Raw genomic sequence first — 15,016 nt, 5'->3', positions numbered from 1 at the left:
CACTGTGGATGTTTACTCAATGTGCTCAAAAAATACAGAAACAGCTTAGCTGTTTATGTGTTATTAGGTTAGTTAGAAGGGCCCATTTACATGCATCTAAAGGCCCATTTACATGTAACAATTATCACTCAAAATTCGAATTTGAGTGATAATCACTTAGTGTGAATGCAAACAAATTGTTCTGTTGTCATTCGCAGTTGTTTAAGCTGACTTTTCAGTCAGTTTAAAAAACCTCGTTGGCTCGCTGGCTTCTCGTCTTGTGTAAATGCTCCCCACTCCCCATAGGAGGTGAAGTGCTAAGCAAGAAGCGGACGAGTGCAGCAAGTCTTTCAGTTTAAATGCTCTGCACGAGCCCTGACGACCTTAGTGGCGACATCAGTGCTTGTGCAGTTGTTTAAAAGACTGTCGGTCCGTGTAAAAGGGCCTTAAAATAGGGACTCTAATAACAATCAGACCACATTTTATTTGCAATCCATGAAGAAAACAAGGTAATTCAATTGTTTCACTTACTGTTTTTCACAACTGTACATAAAAAGTTGAGTCACTGATCCTGAGTTACAGCCTGCATTATACTTTAGAACTGGGGGACATACCCTTTAAGGATATTGACTTCTTCAAGTCTTCAACTTATGGTATATAGTGATCTGAGGAAAGATAGAGTGTGGGCTATCAGATACAACGGTGTTTTGTAAGTTTCTATTGGCCGTTCTAGTCAGTTCAGAAATGTATTCCTTGGGGAACATACGTAACAGATCTGGAGTTGCCGAAACTTTCAACTGTGATCCTGAGGTTAACTTTTTGAATGGTGTAGGAATGGTGAGGGTGTATATGAATTGCAAGAATACTTCCGGTTTACCTCCAGTTTTCTCATGAGTTCTGGAGACTGGGTTGTCCCTTAATAAATAATATCACAATTCTTCTAAAATAACTATTTTTAGTTATAAATGTGTATACATGTTCATGTTAGTTCTCTGCTAACGTGAAATACTGTATTACCCTTAGAATGTTTTATTTTCTTCAGTTCTTCCTGTTGAGGATGCAGTGTGGAAACAACAGGCCTGATCTGAGCATTCAGATGCATAACAGTGAATCAAATGCATGCAAACATTACAGGCCGTAATGTTGCTTAATAGAAATAAATACTGACTTTACATGCCAAATATAGAAAAAAAACTATTACAATAAATTAGAATTATAATTTAACGTTAAAATCATTAAAAAATGTAAAAACAAGCCCAATATTCCAATTACAGCTATTAAGCCCAGCAACACATGGTAAGAGGCCAATATGTCCATTAAATGTTTATATTTAACACGATTCACTCTTTATTCCTGCTCATTGTTCCTTTGATGAAGGATGTAAAGAGGCTGTTCCTCGGGGGAGGTCCCATCAGCATCGGGGCTTGGTTCTTATGAGTAATCTTGATCTAGATGAAACAAAAAGTACAAAAAAAAGCATTATTATTGCAGTTGTTCAGATTTTCTAATTTGGAACTTGGGATGGTTGGCTTTGAGGTTTCATTCTTTTACTCATTTCACTGGGGTTCAGCCCCAGCAAAGGATATGTGTTAGCCTACATTACATTGATTAGCCTGTGTTGCATTCTGGGGCCAACTAATAGTACACTGATGTTCAGATCTAAGTGGTGAAGTATAAACATTAGTGGCAATGTCAATAAGTCTCTTGATGTTATATGGTCAGTCATTGATACCTATGTTTCTGATGATGGCACACCGTATTGTGCCTGACTGCAATATAAGCCAATACATATAATCTAGACCTATGCAAGTATATATCCTTTGCTGCTTTGCTCTCTAAACACTGTGAAATGGATAAAAGGTATGCTGTGCTGTATTGCAAGCCAAATAAACCAGACTTGGATCAAAGAGATTTAAAGGGTTGTCCAACTTAATTCTTTTATATAGTTTTGGCCACCATGTGCCAAAAGCTATATGAAAGGAATATACTCACTGTGATGCCAGAGTACTGAAACATCTGACAGCTGACATCACTGGTTTTTCTGACCTGGTAATGTCCCGAAAATCTGTCATGTGGACTTCTGTTGGGTCTATTGGCTGCAGCAGAAACATGGGTAAACAACCATGTGACTGCTGCAGCCAGAATAAACAGAAGATCGGAGGACCAGAGCTGGTGGAATGGAAGCAAAGAGGCAGCAGGGAGGTGAGTGGGGTTTTTTGTGTGTTTTTGTTTTTTTTATGACTCATCCCCCCACAGTCACCAATGCTTTATAACTTGAAAAACCCTTTTAAGTGTATTTTCACAACATTATAAACAAATTAAAGTAAATCACATGAGTCCCTGTTCCCAAAAAATTTACACAGTTCCCATATACAGTAATGCAGGCAAGTTCCAGATTAGGAAAGGCAAATGCCCCAGGGGTCTTCTACATATACGATCTTCCACTACACTCAGTATCATTCACAATTCACGAGTGCTCTTCATCTACTTGTGCTCTAATACTAGTCTGATTCTTGGCTTAAAAACCTGGGACTTGAGCACTGTCTTATTGGCCTTGTATAATACGGTTAAGTTATGGATTTTAAGGGGATATTATAAACAAACTGTGTAGTGATATTATGGGAAAAAATGGCTAAGGGGTGATCAAATAACTATGTGTAAATACTAGAGATGAGCGAACGCGTTCGTCCGAGCTTGATATTCGTGCGAATATTAGGGTGTTCGGGATGTTCGTTATTCGTAACGAACACCATGCGGTGTTCTGGTTACTTTCACTTACTTCCCTGAGACGTTTGCGCGCTTTTCTGGCCAATTGAAACACAGGGAAGGCATTACAACTTCCCCCTGCAATGTTTAAGCCCTATACCACCCCCCTGCTGTGAGTGGCTGGCGAGATCAGGTGTTCGCCTAATATAAAAGTCGGCCCCTCCCGCGGCTCGCCTCAGATGCGGTGTGAGTTAGATGAGGGACAGTGCTGTTTATACCGGAGCTGCTGTAGGGAAAGAATTGGTAGTTAGTGTAGGCTTCAAGACCCCCCAAAGGTCCTTATTAGGGCCACTGATAGCTGTGTGTTGGCTGCTGTTAGCAGTGGCATTTTTTTTTTCTCAAAATCGGCTCTGCAGAGCGTTGCACCTGGCATTAGGGACAGAAGTGCTGCATAGGCAGGGAGAGTGTTAGGAGTGAGTGTAGCCTTCAAGAACCTCAACGGTCCTTTCTAGGGCCATATTTATCCGTGTGCAGTACTGTCCAGGCTGCTGTTAGCTGTGCTGCATTTTTTTGGGGCTTCTCAAAATCGCCTCTGCAGAGCATTCCACCCTCCATTGATACTGCAGGGAAAGAATTGTATAGGCAGGGCCACAACACAGTTATTATTCATAGAATATACGCAGTGCTGCCTTTTGGTGGGAAAAAACTGAAAACAAATCTATTTGTCCAGCCTGTGTCCGTCCTTACGGGCGGTGGACACGTGTGAGCTGCGTGAACAACATTGCTAAATCAGACGCACCCAGCTACGCTGTACTGCTGGCTTCGCCATTTGCTTTCCTTAATTGGGAAAAAAAATACCTGCTCTGCCAGAGTTATAATAACTCTGCTACCCTCACGTTCTGTGACACATTAGCAGGGACACAGCACAGTTATTAAACTTCTCATGTTCATTGAATATACGCAGTGCTGCCTTTTGGTGGGAAAAAACTGAAAACAAATCTATTTGTCCAGCCTGTGTCCGTCCTTACGGGCGGTGGACACGTGTGAGCTGCGGGAACAACATTGCTAAATCAGACGCACCCAGCTACGCTGTACTGCTGGCTTCGCCATTTGCTTTCCTTAATTGGGAAAAAAAATACCTGCTCTGCCAGAGTTATAATAACTCTGCTACCCTCACGTTCTGTGACACATTAGCAGGGACACAGCACAGTTATTAAACTTCTCATGTTCATTGAATATACGCAGTGCTGCCTTTTGGTGGGAAAAAACTGAAAACAAATCTATTTGTCCAGCCTGTGTCCGTCCTTACGGGCGGTGGACACGTGTGAGCTGCGTGAACAACATTGCTAAATCAGACGCACCCAGCTACGCTGTACTGCTGGCTTCGCCATTTGCTTTCCTTAATTGGGAAAAAAAATACCTGCTCTGCCAGAGTTATAATAACTCTGCTACCCTCACGTTCTGTGACACATTAGCAGGGACACAGCACAGTTATTAAACTTAGATTATTCATTCACTAGAGGCAGTGGGGCCTTTCGTTTTCCAAAAAGGGAAAAAATTATATTTGGCCTGCAGTCTTGCGCCAATTTATTTCCTGCCTGTGAAATCAAATCACTGGTAATACAGCATGCTGAGGGGTAGGGGTAGGCCTAGAGGACGTGGACGCGGCCGAGGACGCGGAGGGCCAAGTCAGGGTGTGGGCACAGGCCGAGCTCCTGATCCCGGTGTGTCGCAGCCGACTGCTGCGCGATTAGGAGAGAGGCACGTTTCTGGCGTCCCCACATTCATCGCCCAATTAATGGGTCCACGCGGGAGACGGTTATTAGAAAATGAGCAGTGTGAGCAGGTCCTGTCCTGGATGGCAGAAAGTGCTTCGAGCAACCTATCGTCAACACGCAGTTCTGCGCCGTCCACTGCTGCAAATCCGAATCCTCTGTCTGCTGCTCCTCCTTCCTCCCAGCCTCCTCACTCCACTACAATGACACCTGCTCAGGAGCGGGAACACTCCCAGGAACTGTTCTCGGGCCCCTGCTCAGATTGGGCAGCAGCGGTTCCTCTCCCACCAGAGGAGTTTATAGTCACTGATGCCCAACCATTCGAAAGTTCACGGGGTCCGGGGGATGAGGCTGGGGACTTCCGCCAACTGTCTCAAGAACTTTCTGTGGGTGAGGAGGACGATGACGATCAGACACAGTTGTCTTGCAGTGAGGTAGTAGTAAGGGCAGTAAGTCCGAGGGAGCAGCGCACAGAGGATTCGGAGGAAGAGCAGCAGGACGATGAGGTGACTGACCCCACCTGGTGTGCAACGCTTACTCAGGAGGACAGGTCTTCAGAGGGGGAGTCAAGGGCATCAGCAGGGCAGGTTGCAAGAGGCAGTGCGGTGGCCAGGGCCAGGGGTAGAGGCAGGGCCAGACCGAATAATCCACCAAGTGTTTCCCAAAGCGCCCCCTCGCGCCATGCCACCCTGCAGAGGCCGAGGTGCTCTAAGGTCTGGCAGTTTTTCACAGAGACGCCTGACGACCGACGAACAGTGGTGTGCAACCTTTGTTGCGCAAAGCTCAGCCGGGGAGCCAACACCAACAGCCTCACCACCACCACCATGCGCAGACATATGATGGCCAAGCACCCCACAAGGTGGGACGAAGGCCGTTCACCGCCTCCGGTTTGCACCCCTGCCTCTCCCCCTGTGCCCCAACCTGCCACTGAGATGCAACCCCCCTCTCAGGACACAGGCACTACCGCCTCATGGCCTGCACCCACACCCTCATCTCCGCTGTCCTCGGCCCCATCCAGCAGTGTAGTTCAGCGCACCGTCCAGCCGTCGCTTGCGCAACTGTTCGAGCGCAAGCGCAAGTACGCCGCCACGCACCCGCACGCTCAAACGTTAACCGTCCGCATCGCAAAATTCATCAGCCTTGAGATGCTGCCGTATAGGGTTGTGGAAACGGAGTCCTTCAAAAGTATCATGGAGGCGGCGGCCCCGCGCTACTCAGTTCCCAGTCCCCACTACTTTTCCCGATGTGCCGTCCCAGCCCTGCACGACCACGTCTCCCGCAACATTGTACGCGCCCTCACCAACGCGGTTACTGCCACGGTCCACTTAACTACGGACACGTGGACAAGCACAGGCGGGCAGGGCCACTACATCTCCCTGACGGCACATTGGGTGAATTTAGTGGAGGCTGGGACAGAGTCAGAGCCTGGGACCGCTCACGTCCTACCCACCCCCAGAATTGCGGGCCACAGCTCGGTGCTGGTATCTGCGGAGGTGTATGCTTCCTCCACTAAACCACCCTCCTCCTCCTCCTCCTCCTCTGTCTCGCAATCAAGATGTGTTAGCAGCAGCATGTCGCCAGCAGTCGGTGTCGCGCGGTGTGGCAGCACAGCGGTGGGCAAGCGTCAGCAGGCCGTGCTGAAACTACTCAGCTTAGGTGATAAGAGGCACACGGCCCACGAACTGCTGCAGGGTCTGACACAGCAGACCGACCGCTGGCTTGCGCCGCTGAGCCTCCAACCGGGCATGGTCGTGTGTGACAACGGCCGTAACCTGGTGGCGGCTCTGCAGCTCGGCAGCCTCACGCACGTGCCATGCCTGGCCCACGTCTTTAATTTGGTGGTTCAGCGCTTTCTGAAAAGCTACCCACGCTTGTCAGACCTGCTCGTAAAGGCGCGCCGGCTCTGCGCACATTTCCGCAAGTCCCACACGGACGCTGCCACCCTGCGCACCCTGCAACATCACTTTAAGCTGCCAGTGCACCGACTGCTGTGCGACGTGCCCACACGGTGGAACTCTACGCTCCACATGTTGGCCAGGCTCTATGAACAACGGAGAGCTATAGTCGAATACCAACTCCAACATGGGCGGCGCAGTGGGAGTCAGCCTCCTCAATTCCTTTCAGAAGAGTGGGCCTGGTTGGCAGACATCTGCCATGTCCTTGGTAATTTTGAGGAGTCTACCCAGGTGGTGAGCGGCGATGCTACAATCATTAGCGTCACCATTCCTCTGCTATGCATCTTGAGAAATTCCCTGCAAACCATAAAGGCAGCTGCTTTGCGCTCGGAAACGGGGTCGGGGGAAGACAGTATGCCGCTGGATAGTCAGGGCACCCTCCTGTCTATTTCTCAGCGCGTACAGGAGGAGGAGGAGGAGCATGAGGAGGATGAGGAGGAGGGGGAAGAGACAGCTTGGCCCGCTGCTGACGGTACACCGGCTGATTGCCTGTCATCCTTTCAGCGTGTATGGCCTGAGGAGGAGGAGGAGGAGGAGGAGGAGGAGGATCCTGAAAGTGATCTTCCTAGTGAGGACAGCCATGTGTTGCGTACTGGTACCCTGGCACACATGGCTGACTTCATGTTAGGATGCCTTTCTCGTGACCCTCGCGTTGCACGCATTCTGGCCACGACGGATTACTGGGTGTACACACTGCTCGATCCACGGTATAAGGAGAACCTGCCCACTCTGATTCCCGAAGAGGAAAGGGGTTCGAGAGTGTTGCTATACCACAGGACCCTTGCGGACAAGCTGATGGTAAAATTCCCAGCCGACAGCGCTAGTGGCAGAAGGCGCAGTACCGAGGGCAAGGTAGCAGGGGATGTGCGTAGATCGAGCAGCATGTACATCCCAGGCAGTGCAACAGTCTTTAAGGGCCTGGCCAGCTTTATGGCTCCCCACCAAGACTGTGTCACCGCTCCCCAGTCACGGCTGAGTCGGCGGGAGCACTGTAAAAGGATGGTGAGGGAGTACGTAGCGGATCGCACGACCATCCTTGGTGACGCCTCTGCCCCCTACAACTACTGGGTGTCGAAGCTGGACACGTGGCCTGAACTAGCCCTGTATGCCCTTGAGGTGCTTGCTTGTCCTGCGGCTAGCGTCTTGTCGGAAAGGGTGTTTAGTGCGGCTGGGGGAATCATCACAGATAAGCGTAGCCGCTTGTCAACCGACAGTGCCGACAGGCTAACACTCATCAAGATGAACAAAGGCTGGATTTCCCCAGACTTCTGTTCTCCACCAGCGGACAGCAGCGATACGTAAGCAATACGTAGGCTGCACCCGCGGATGGAAGCTACGTTCTCTCTCACCATCCAAAACGGGGACATTTCTGCTTCATCAATCTGTGTCTAATATTCCTCCTCCTCCTCCTCCTGCTCCTCCTCCTGAAACCTCACGTAATCACGCTGAACGGGCAATTTTTCTTAGGGCCACAAGGCTCACTCAAATAATTTTTCAGAACAATTTTTATAAGTTTCAATGCGCTTAAAAGCGTTGGAACTTTAACTTGAACAAATTTTTCGTTACACTGGGCTGCCTCCAGGCCTAGTTACCACTTAAGCCACATTAACCAAAGCGATTCACCTGCCATCTTGGTTGGGCATGGCCAATTTTTACTGAGGTACATTAGTACTGTTGGTACACCAATTTTTTGGGGCCCTCACCTACAGTGTAATCATAGTAATTTCTATGTTCTTCGCCTGCACTCATGGTACAGAAAGGTGTGTGGGGTTGGCCTACACTTTAGCTACATAAATGTAACTTGTGCCTTGGCTATACTAAGGCTACTGAAATGGAACTAAGACTGCGCTCCCGCTATACTGCTGCTTCGGAATTGTTACTGGGGCCTGTCTTGAGTGCTACTATTGCTTACATGGAACGAATACTGCGCTCCCGCTATACTGCTGCTTCAGAATTGTTACTGGGGCCTGTCTTGAGTGCTACTATTGCTTACATGGAACGAAGACTGCGCTCCCGCTATACTGCTGCTTCAGAATTGTTACTGGGGCCTGTCTTGAGTGCTACTATTGCTTACATGGAACGAAGACTGCGCTCCCGCTATACTGCTGCTTCAGAATTGTTACTGGGGCCTGTCTTGAGTGCTACTATTGCTTACATGGAACGAAGACTGCGCTCCCGCTATACTGCTGCTTCAGAATTGTTACTGGGGCCTGTCCTGAGTGCTACTATTGCTTACATGGAACGAAGACTGCGCTCCCGCTATACTGCTGCTTCAGAATTGTTACTGGGGCCTGTCTTGAGTGCTACTATTGCTTACATGGAACGAAGACTGCGCTCCCGCTATACTGCTGCTTCAGAATTGTTACTGGGGCCTGTCTTGAGTGCTACTATTGCTGACATGGAACGGACACGTGGAGAGGACACGTAGTGCCTCAAAAACATCCCCCTCCTCCTCCAACAGGGAAAACATTGTTGGCAAATGCCTTTGCATTGGTTCGTCTGGTGGCAGTCCAAGAATTTCACCTTTACCGACACTACAAGAGAGCCCCCCCACCATCCCCCCGCCACGGCCTACTGAATCCTGGCCACATTCCGAAAACCAACAAAATACAACCGTGCTACTAGGTCCGCAGTCACCACCACATTACCACCAACGCGGTTACTGTTAAGGTGCATATAACCACGGACACGTGGAGAGGACACGTAGTGCCTCAAAAACATCCCCCTCCTCCTCCAACAGGGAAAACATTGTTGGCAAATGCCTTTGCATTGGTTCGTCTGGTGGCAGTCCAAGAATTTCACCTTTACCGACACTACAAGAGAAACCCCCCACCATCCCCCCGCCACGGCCTACTGAATCCTGGCCACATTCCGAAAACCAACAAAATACAACCGTGCTACTAGGTCCGCAGTCACCACCACATTACCACCAACGCGGTTACTGTTAAGGTGCATATTACCAGTCTGACTGGGGCATGCAGACACCTTGACAGAATGAATAGTGTGTGGCACATAGGTTCCCCATTGCTATGCCCACGTGTGCAGCTCCTGATGGCGGTGGCACAGGATTATATTTCTCATTGCTTCTGTACAGCATTGTGGGCTATCGCCCCGCCCCTATTAAAGAGGGTCGCTGCCTAGCCGTGCCAACCCCTCTGCAGTGTGTGCCTGCGGTTCCTCCTCATGGCAGACGCACTTCTAAATAGACATGAGTGTGGCGTGGCATGAGGGCAGCTGAAGGCTGCGCAGGGACACTTTGGTGTGCGCTGTGGGGGGGAGGGGGGGGCGGTTGGGCAGCATGTAACCCAGGAGAAGTGTCAGTGGAGTGTCATGCAGGCAGTGATTGTGCTTTGTTGGAGGTAGTGTGGTGCTTAGCAAAGGTATGCCATGCTAATGAGGGCTTTTCAGAAGTAAAAGTTGTTGGGAGGGGGGGGGCCCACTCTTGCCGGTATTGTGGCTTAATAGTGGGACCTGTGAACTTGAGATGCAGCCCAACATGTAGCCCCTCGCCTGCCCTATCCGTTGCTGTGTCGTTCCCATCACTTTCCTGAATTGCCCAGATTTTCACACATGAAAACCTTAGCGAGCATCGGCGAAATACAAAAATGTTCTGGTCGCCCATTGACTTCAATGGGGTTCGTTGTTCGAAACGAACCCTCGAGCATCACGGGAAGTTCGTTACGAATAACGAACACCCGAACATTTTGGTGTTCGCTCATCTCTAGTAAATACATGAGGGGACAATACAAGGATGTCTCCCATGATCTGTTTATACCCAGGGCTGCAACGGTAAGGAGAGAGCATCCGCTACGTCTAGAGGAAAGCAGGTTTCATCACCAACTCAGAAGGGGGTTCTTTACTGTAAGAGCAGTGAGACTGTGGAACTCTCTGCCTGAGGATGTGGTGATGGCAAAATCCATAGAGGAGTTTAAAAGGGGACTTGATGTCTTTCCCGAGCGGAAGGATATTACAGGATATAAATCTTAGGTTAATTGTTAATCTGGGTATACAGGCAGGTAGGAACTATTAGGGGTTGATCCAGGGAACAGTCTGATTGCCATTAGGGAGTTGGGAAGGAATTTTTTCCCCAAAAGGGCTAATTGGCTCCTGTCTCTTGGGGTTTTCTGCCTTCCTCTGGATCAACAACACATGAGGATAACAGGCTGGACTAGATGGACATTGTCTTCATTCGGCCTTACATACTATGTTACTATCATTTGTTCATGCGAATGATTTATCGTTCCGTGTAAAAGGAGCCTTATTTGCTTAAGGACTTCCACAGGCCTCCATGGTCAGGGAACGTAAGCTCATTAACTAATCATAAAAGTTGTTTTCCAAGAATAGGAAAAAAGATCTGCTTATTTTAGAAAGAGTGCTATACTGGTTCATGGGCGGTGTCTGGTACTGCAACTAAGCCTCAGTACTTGAATGGAGATGATCTGCAGTAGCAGTGACAGCCCATTAGATAAACAGCAGACCCTGTTCTCTAATCCAGAGACAACAGCTTTAACCCTTTCCAATCCACTGTCTGATGTCATAAGACATGATTTAAGGCTGTACAGCTCCGATATTAGAATACGTCCGTCGGGGTTCTCTTACTGTATATTGCCAGCCTCTCAGCTGTCAGAGCCTATCTAATGTGTCACCTCATGCAGTACTGGCTTTAGCCAGCATATAGTGCCGTTGTATAACGGCAGAAAAAGAGTAAGCCCCCTAGGAAAACCAGGATACAAATTGGATTGGAAAGGGTTAAAAGAATTTTCCAAAATTGCTAAAATTGGGGAAAGTTCTGGAAACAATAATTCATACTCCTCTCCTGCCGATCAGGCATCACTGTTCTCATCCTCACCACCCATCTGTGTTTTATCTTGGCTGCAGTGGTGACATTCCATATACACATGTATACACATGTGACTAGCCCAGCCAATCGCTGGCCACAACGGTATACAGCTTGAGATCACTGAAGCCAATGATTAGCCACAGCGATCATGTGTGTATATGGAATGTCACTGCCGCAGTCAATGTAAACACAGATCAGCGGTGAGGACTGGAGCAGCAGCACTAACCAGCAGGGGAACAAAGTGGTGAGTGAAAAATAGAGGGTCTGCTCAACGTATGCTGCTGAAAAAAATCTAGTTCATGTTTATTCAAAAACATGTGAAGGTGCACAGACAGCTTAAAAACATTGCAAATAAGCAAACAGCTTAAAAAGATTCCATGTGAGCGACACGTTTCAGCTAAAAATAGCCTTTAAGCTCCAGAATAAAGGCTATTTTTAGCTGAAACGCGTCACTTACATGGAATCTTTTTAAGCTGTTTGCTTATTTGTAATGTTTTTAGGCTGTCTGTGCACCTTCACGTGTTTTTGAATAAACATGAACTAGATTTTTTCATCAGCATACGTTGAGCAGACCCTCCATTTTCCACTTGCCTTATTCACTGTTGGAATGAAGGAGTCCCGGCCAGATGGGCGCTCTGTTTGCGGTCGATACGTGTTTATCAGAAGTGCTGCTGGGGCTGGTGGATTGCTTTCTTGTTTTTTTTTACTAGAACAAAGTGATGAGTATGACTTAAGACTCTTTTACATTTGATGACCTGTCAGGCACAGATACTTGATAGATCATCTCAGCAATGATTGTTCCTGTGCTGTTACAGAGGAATGATCATCGTTGAGTTAATGGAGGCAGAATGGAATGGGGATCGTTCTACCTCGTCCGCTTCCATTCACAATAAACAGACAGTCGTTCGTAGATGAATCACTGCCTGTTTACACAGGCCAATCGTCATTCCATTTTTATGCATGCATAAACGAAACGACTAATGAATGGTTGAGCACTGCCTGTGATTGGCTGAGTGCTCAGCCAATCAGACACAGCTCTTTCAGCAGGCGGGGATTTTAAATGCCCGTCTGCTGAAAGAGCATCAGAGCAGTTCAGGGAGACAAGCGGTTAGACGGGCCTGAGCTCCGACAGTGGCGGAGAGGTGAGTACATATTTTTTACAAAAGCTAGAGATGATTTTCAGAGAAGGGCTTATATTTAAAGCCCTTCCCTGAAAATCAATGCAGGGGTTTCTGGCAACCCTTTGCTTTCAATGGGGTCACTGGCAGCAGCCCCATTGAAAGCTATGGGAGAACATTGCGATCCTCTGCAACAGCTGTGGCAAGGGATTCTTTACTCCCCGCGGGGAGTGTCATCATTACTGAACACTGTGACAGTGCTGTCACAGTGTTTAGTGATGAGGGGACTCCCCGCGGGAAATACTGACGCACAGCACAGACTTATGTGCACAACTGTCCTATCTTTTGCAGGCGCGTGCATTTGCACGCCTGTAAAACACGGACATGTGAACACACCATAGGAAACCAATGGTTCTAATAGATGCGTGATTATGTGTGCATGATGGTACGCACATAAACACTCTCGTCTGAATGAGCCCTTACAAGAAGGGATAAGATACAAATACCATGTACCATGTCTTCCCTGTTGGATTCAAACTCATAACTCCAATACTCCAAGGTGGGACTCACCAGCAATTAACTCATTTTTAATATTTTGTTGTGTGGCTAATTTACAGTTATTCCAATAGTTGTCTAAATGACCCAAATTAAAACAAAATAGTTAAAAATAAAGAATTTTAACACAATCAGACTTGCTGAAAACAGGAGCACTGAAATGTTAATAATCATCTTTACACCCGCCCTTATTTTTTCGTCCGTCTTGAATAGCACCTTACACTTTCCTTCGTGCCGCCATAGATCTAGCAGACACCTATAAAGACTAAGAAAGGTTAGCTCACGGCAAAAGCCACCAAAGATGAACTAGTTGTCTAATCCGCTAATGAGCAGGTAATCATATCACTCTTGTATAACTGCGCCATAGACTAGGACAATTATACTATTTTTGATTTATTTCAGCATAAACTACCTTAAATTATACACACTCTGGAAAGATTATGTCTACAGTGTTTCCTAATTCAAAATTAAAGAAGGAAGACATTTTACAAGCGCCCGCTTAGCTTAAAGCTAATTGAAAGTGATTATCAAAGTGGCATTTTCCTTGTGACTTTAAGATACATTGGTGTAAGATAATAGATATCCCTAATTATGTAATAAAAAGGTTACACGTTGCCTTTGGGCTAGTGAAGCAGAAAGTTTTTCGCAAGTATTAAGAGACATTTTTCTTTAAGACCCTACGACTAATACAAAGGATTCATCATTTATTAAATATCAGTTGTCAGCCTTCCCATGACCGTCTCACAAAAAGCATTTCCCTGGTCAGAAACACCAGTCTATTAGAAGCTGCAAAATATATTTCTTGTAAAGTACATACCTGACATTTGCAATGTATAATGAATATCTTTTTTTTTCTCATGCCATATATTAACAGTATTAAATAAAAAGTATGTCACGAATAGCAGAGCCATTAGAGCCGAAAATGGAATTTTTTTCTTTTTTTGGAATCGGCAATTTTTCTTCACGAGGGATTGAAAAAAAATGTCTTTAAATTGCCACTGACTATAATCTACAAAATGGAATTAACATAGACTTCGAAAAAGTTTGGTCTTAACATAGACTCTCGGGAGTAACCACCTCTTGTCTGGTTTCCTATTTGATCACTTACAGCCTGGATTTCAGCGATTCCACTGAAACTTTCCTCGTTAAAGTTACTTTTGATCACTTATGATGACAACCCCTGTCCATATGCCTACTGGAGCATGTGAACATCATAAAAGTGGAGGAGTTTCCTCATTGGGACCCTTTGCTATTGGTGAAGAGCGGCAATTTCAGGAGCTGGACTTGTAGGGATCACCTAGAAGAGCATATGGCCATAGAGTATACAATGGGGGAGGGAGGTACAATTTATGGGATGGATCAGTGTATCTCTATATATATCTTATAGATTAATAGGAAGGTATACAGGGGACAAGTCAATAAATGGTAGTAATAATAATAATGGTAGATTTTTACGGACCAAGGGCTGATGAGGGTCATTGTGAAACTCCTGCTATGGGCAACAAGGGGGCTCTATTCTGTGTAAAGTAGTCGTTGTGTTAGAATAACTCCTCTAAAACAGCCAACAGCTATCGTTATTATTGCATATTTTAAAGCACCATTAATTCCAGGGCGCTGTACAAATAAAGAATAGGGGTTTGACAACATAAACTACATGTATAATATAACCACTATTTATGTATATGTAGATATATATATGTGTATAGTGTGTATATAGTGTATATAGTGTGTCTGTGAGAGCTTACAGTGCTCAGGGCAAGGAGACAATAGGTGGGTTTAGAAGGTGCTCCTCTTGTTGAGGCAGTAAGGTTGAGGCCCATTTACACGGAACGATGATTGCTCAAAATTCTGTGAGGACTGGAGCAGTAGCACTAACCAGCAGGGGAACAAAGTGGTGCGTGAAAAATGGAGGGTCTGCTCAATGTATGCTGCTGAAAAAATCTAGTTCCTGTTTATTCAAAAACATGTGAAAGTGCACAGACAGCCTAAAAACATTGCAAATAAACAAACAACTTAAAAAGATTTCATGTAAGCGACACGTTTCAGCTAAAAATAACCTTTATCCAAGCTCCAGGATAAAGGGGCTGC

At 46.6% G+C, this 15,016-nt stretch overlaps 1 protein-coding gene across 5 annotated transcripts in view; it reads right to left on the bottom strand.

Moving 5' to 3' along the window:
* Positions 1-1,319: 1,319 nt before the first annotated feature.
* Positions 1,320-15,016, bottom strand: part of DGKB (diacylglycerol kinase beta) — a 432,907-nt gene continuing 419,210 nt past the window's right edge. For all 5 annotated transcript variants that reach the window (XM_066585569.1, XM_066585572.1, XM_066585570.1 and 2 more), the window contains one exon: positions 1,320-1,427. In XM_066585569.1, coding sequence (XP_066441666.1) covers positions 1,320-1,427 — 108 coding nt within the window. The remainder of the gene's footprint in view (positions 1,428-15,016) is intronic.

This window comes from Eleutherodactylus coqui, chromosome 12 (genome assembly GCF_035609145.1).
Source record: "Eleutherodactylus coqui strain aEleCoq1 chromosome 12, aEleCoq1.hap1, whole genome shotgun sequence".
NCBI classification, from domain to species: domain Eukaryota; kingdom Metazoa; phylum Chordata; class Amphibia; order Anura; family Eleutherodactylidae; genus Eleutherodactylus; species Eleutherodactylus coqui.
Note: the sequence above shows the minus strand (reverse complement) of the source record. Positions and strands in the feature narration are given on the sequence as shown.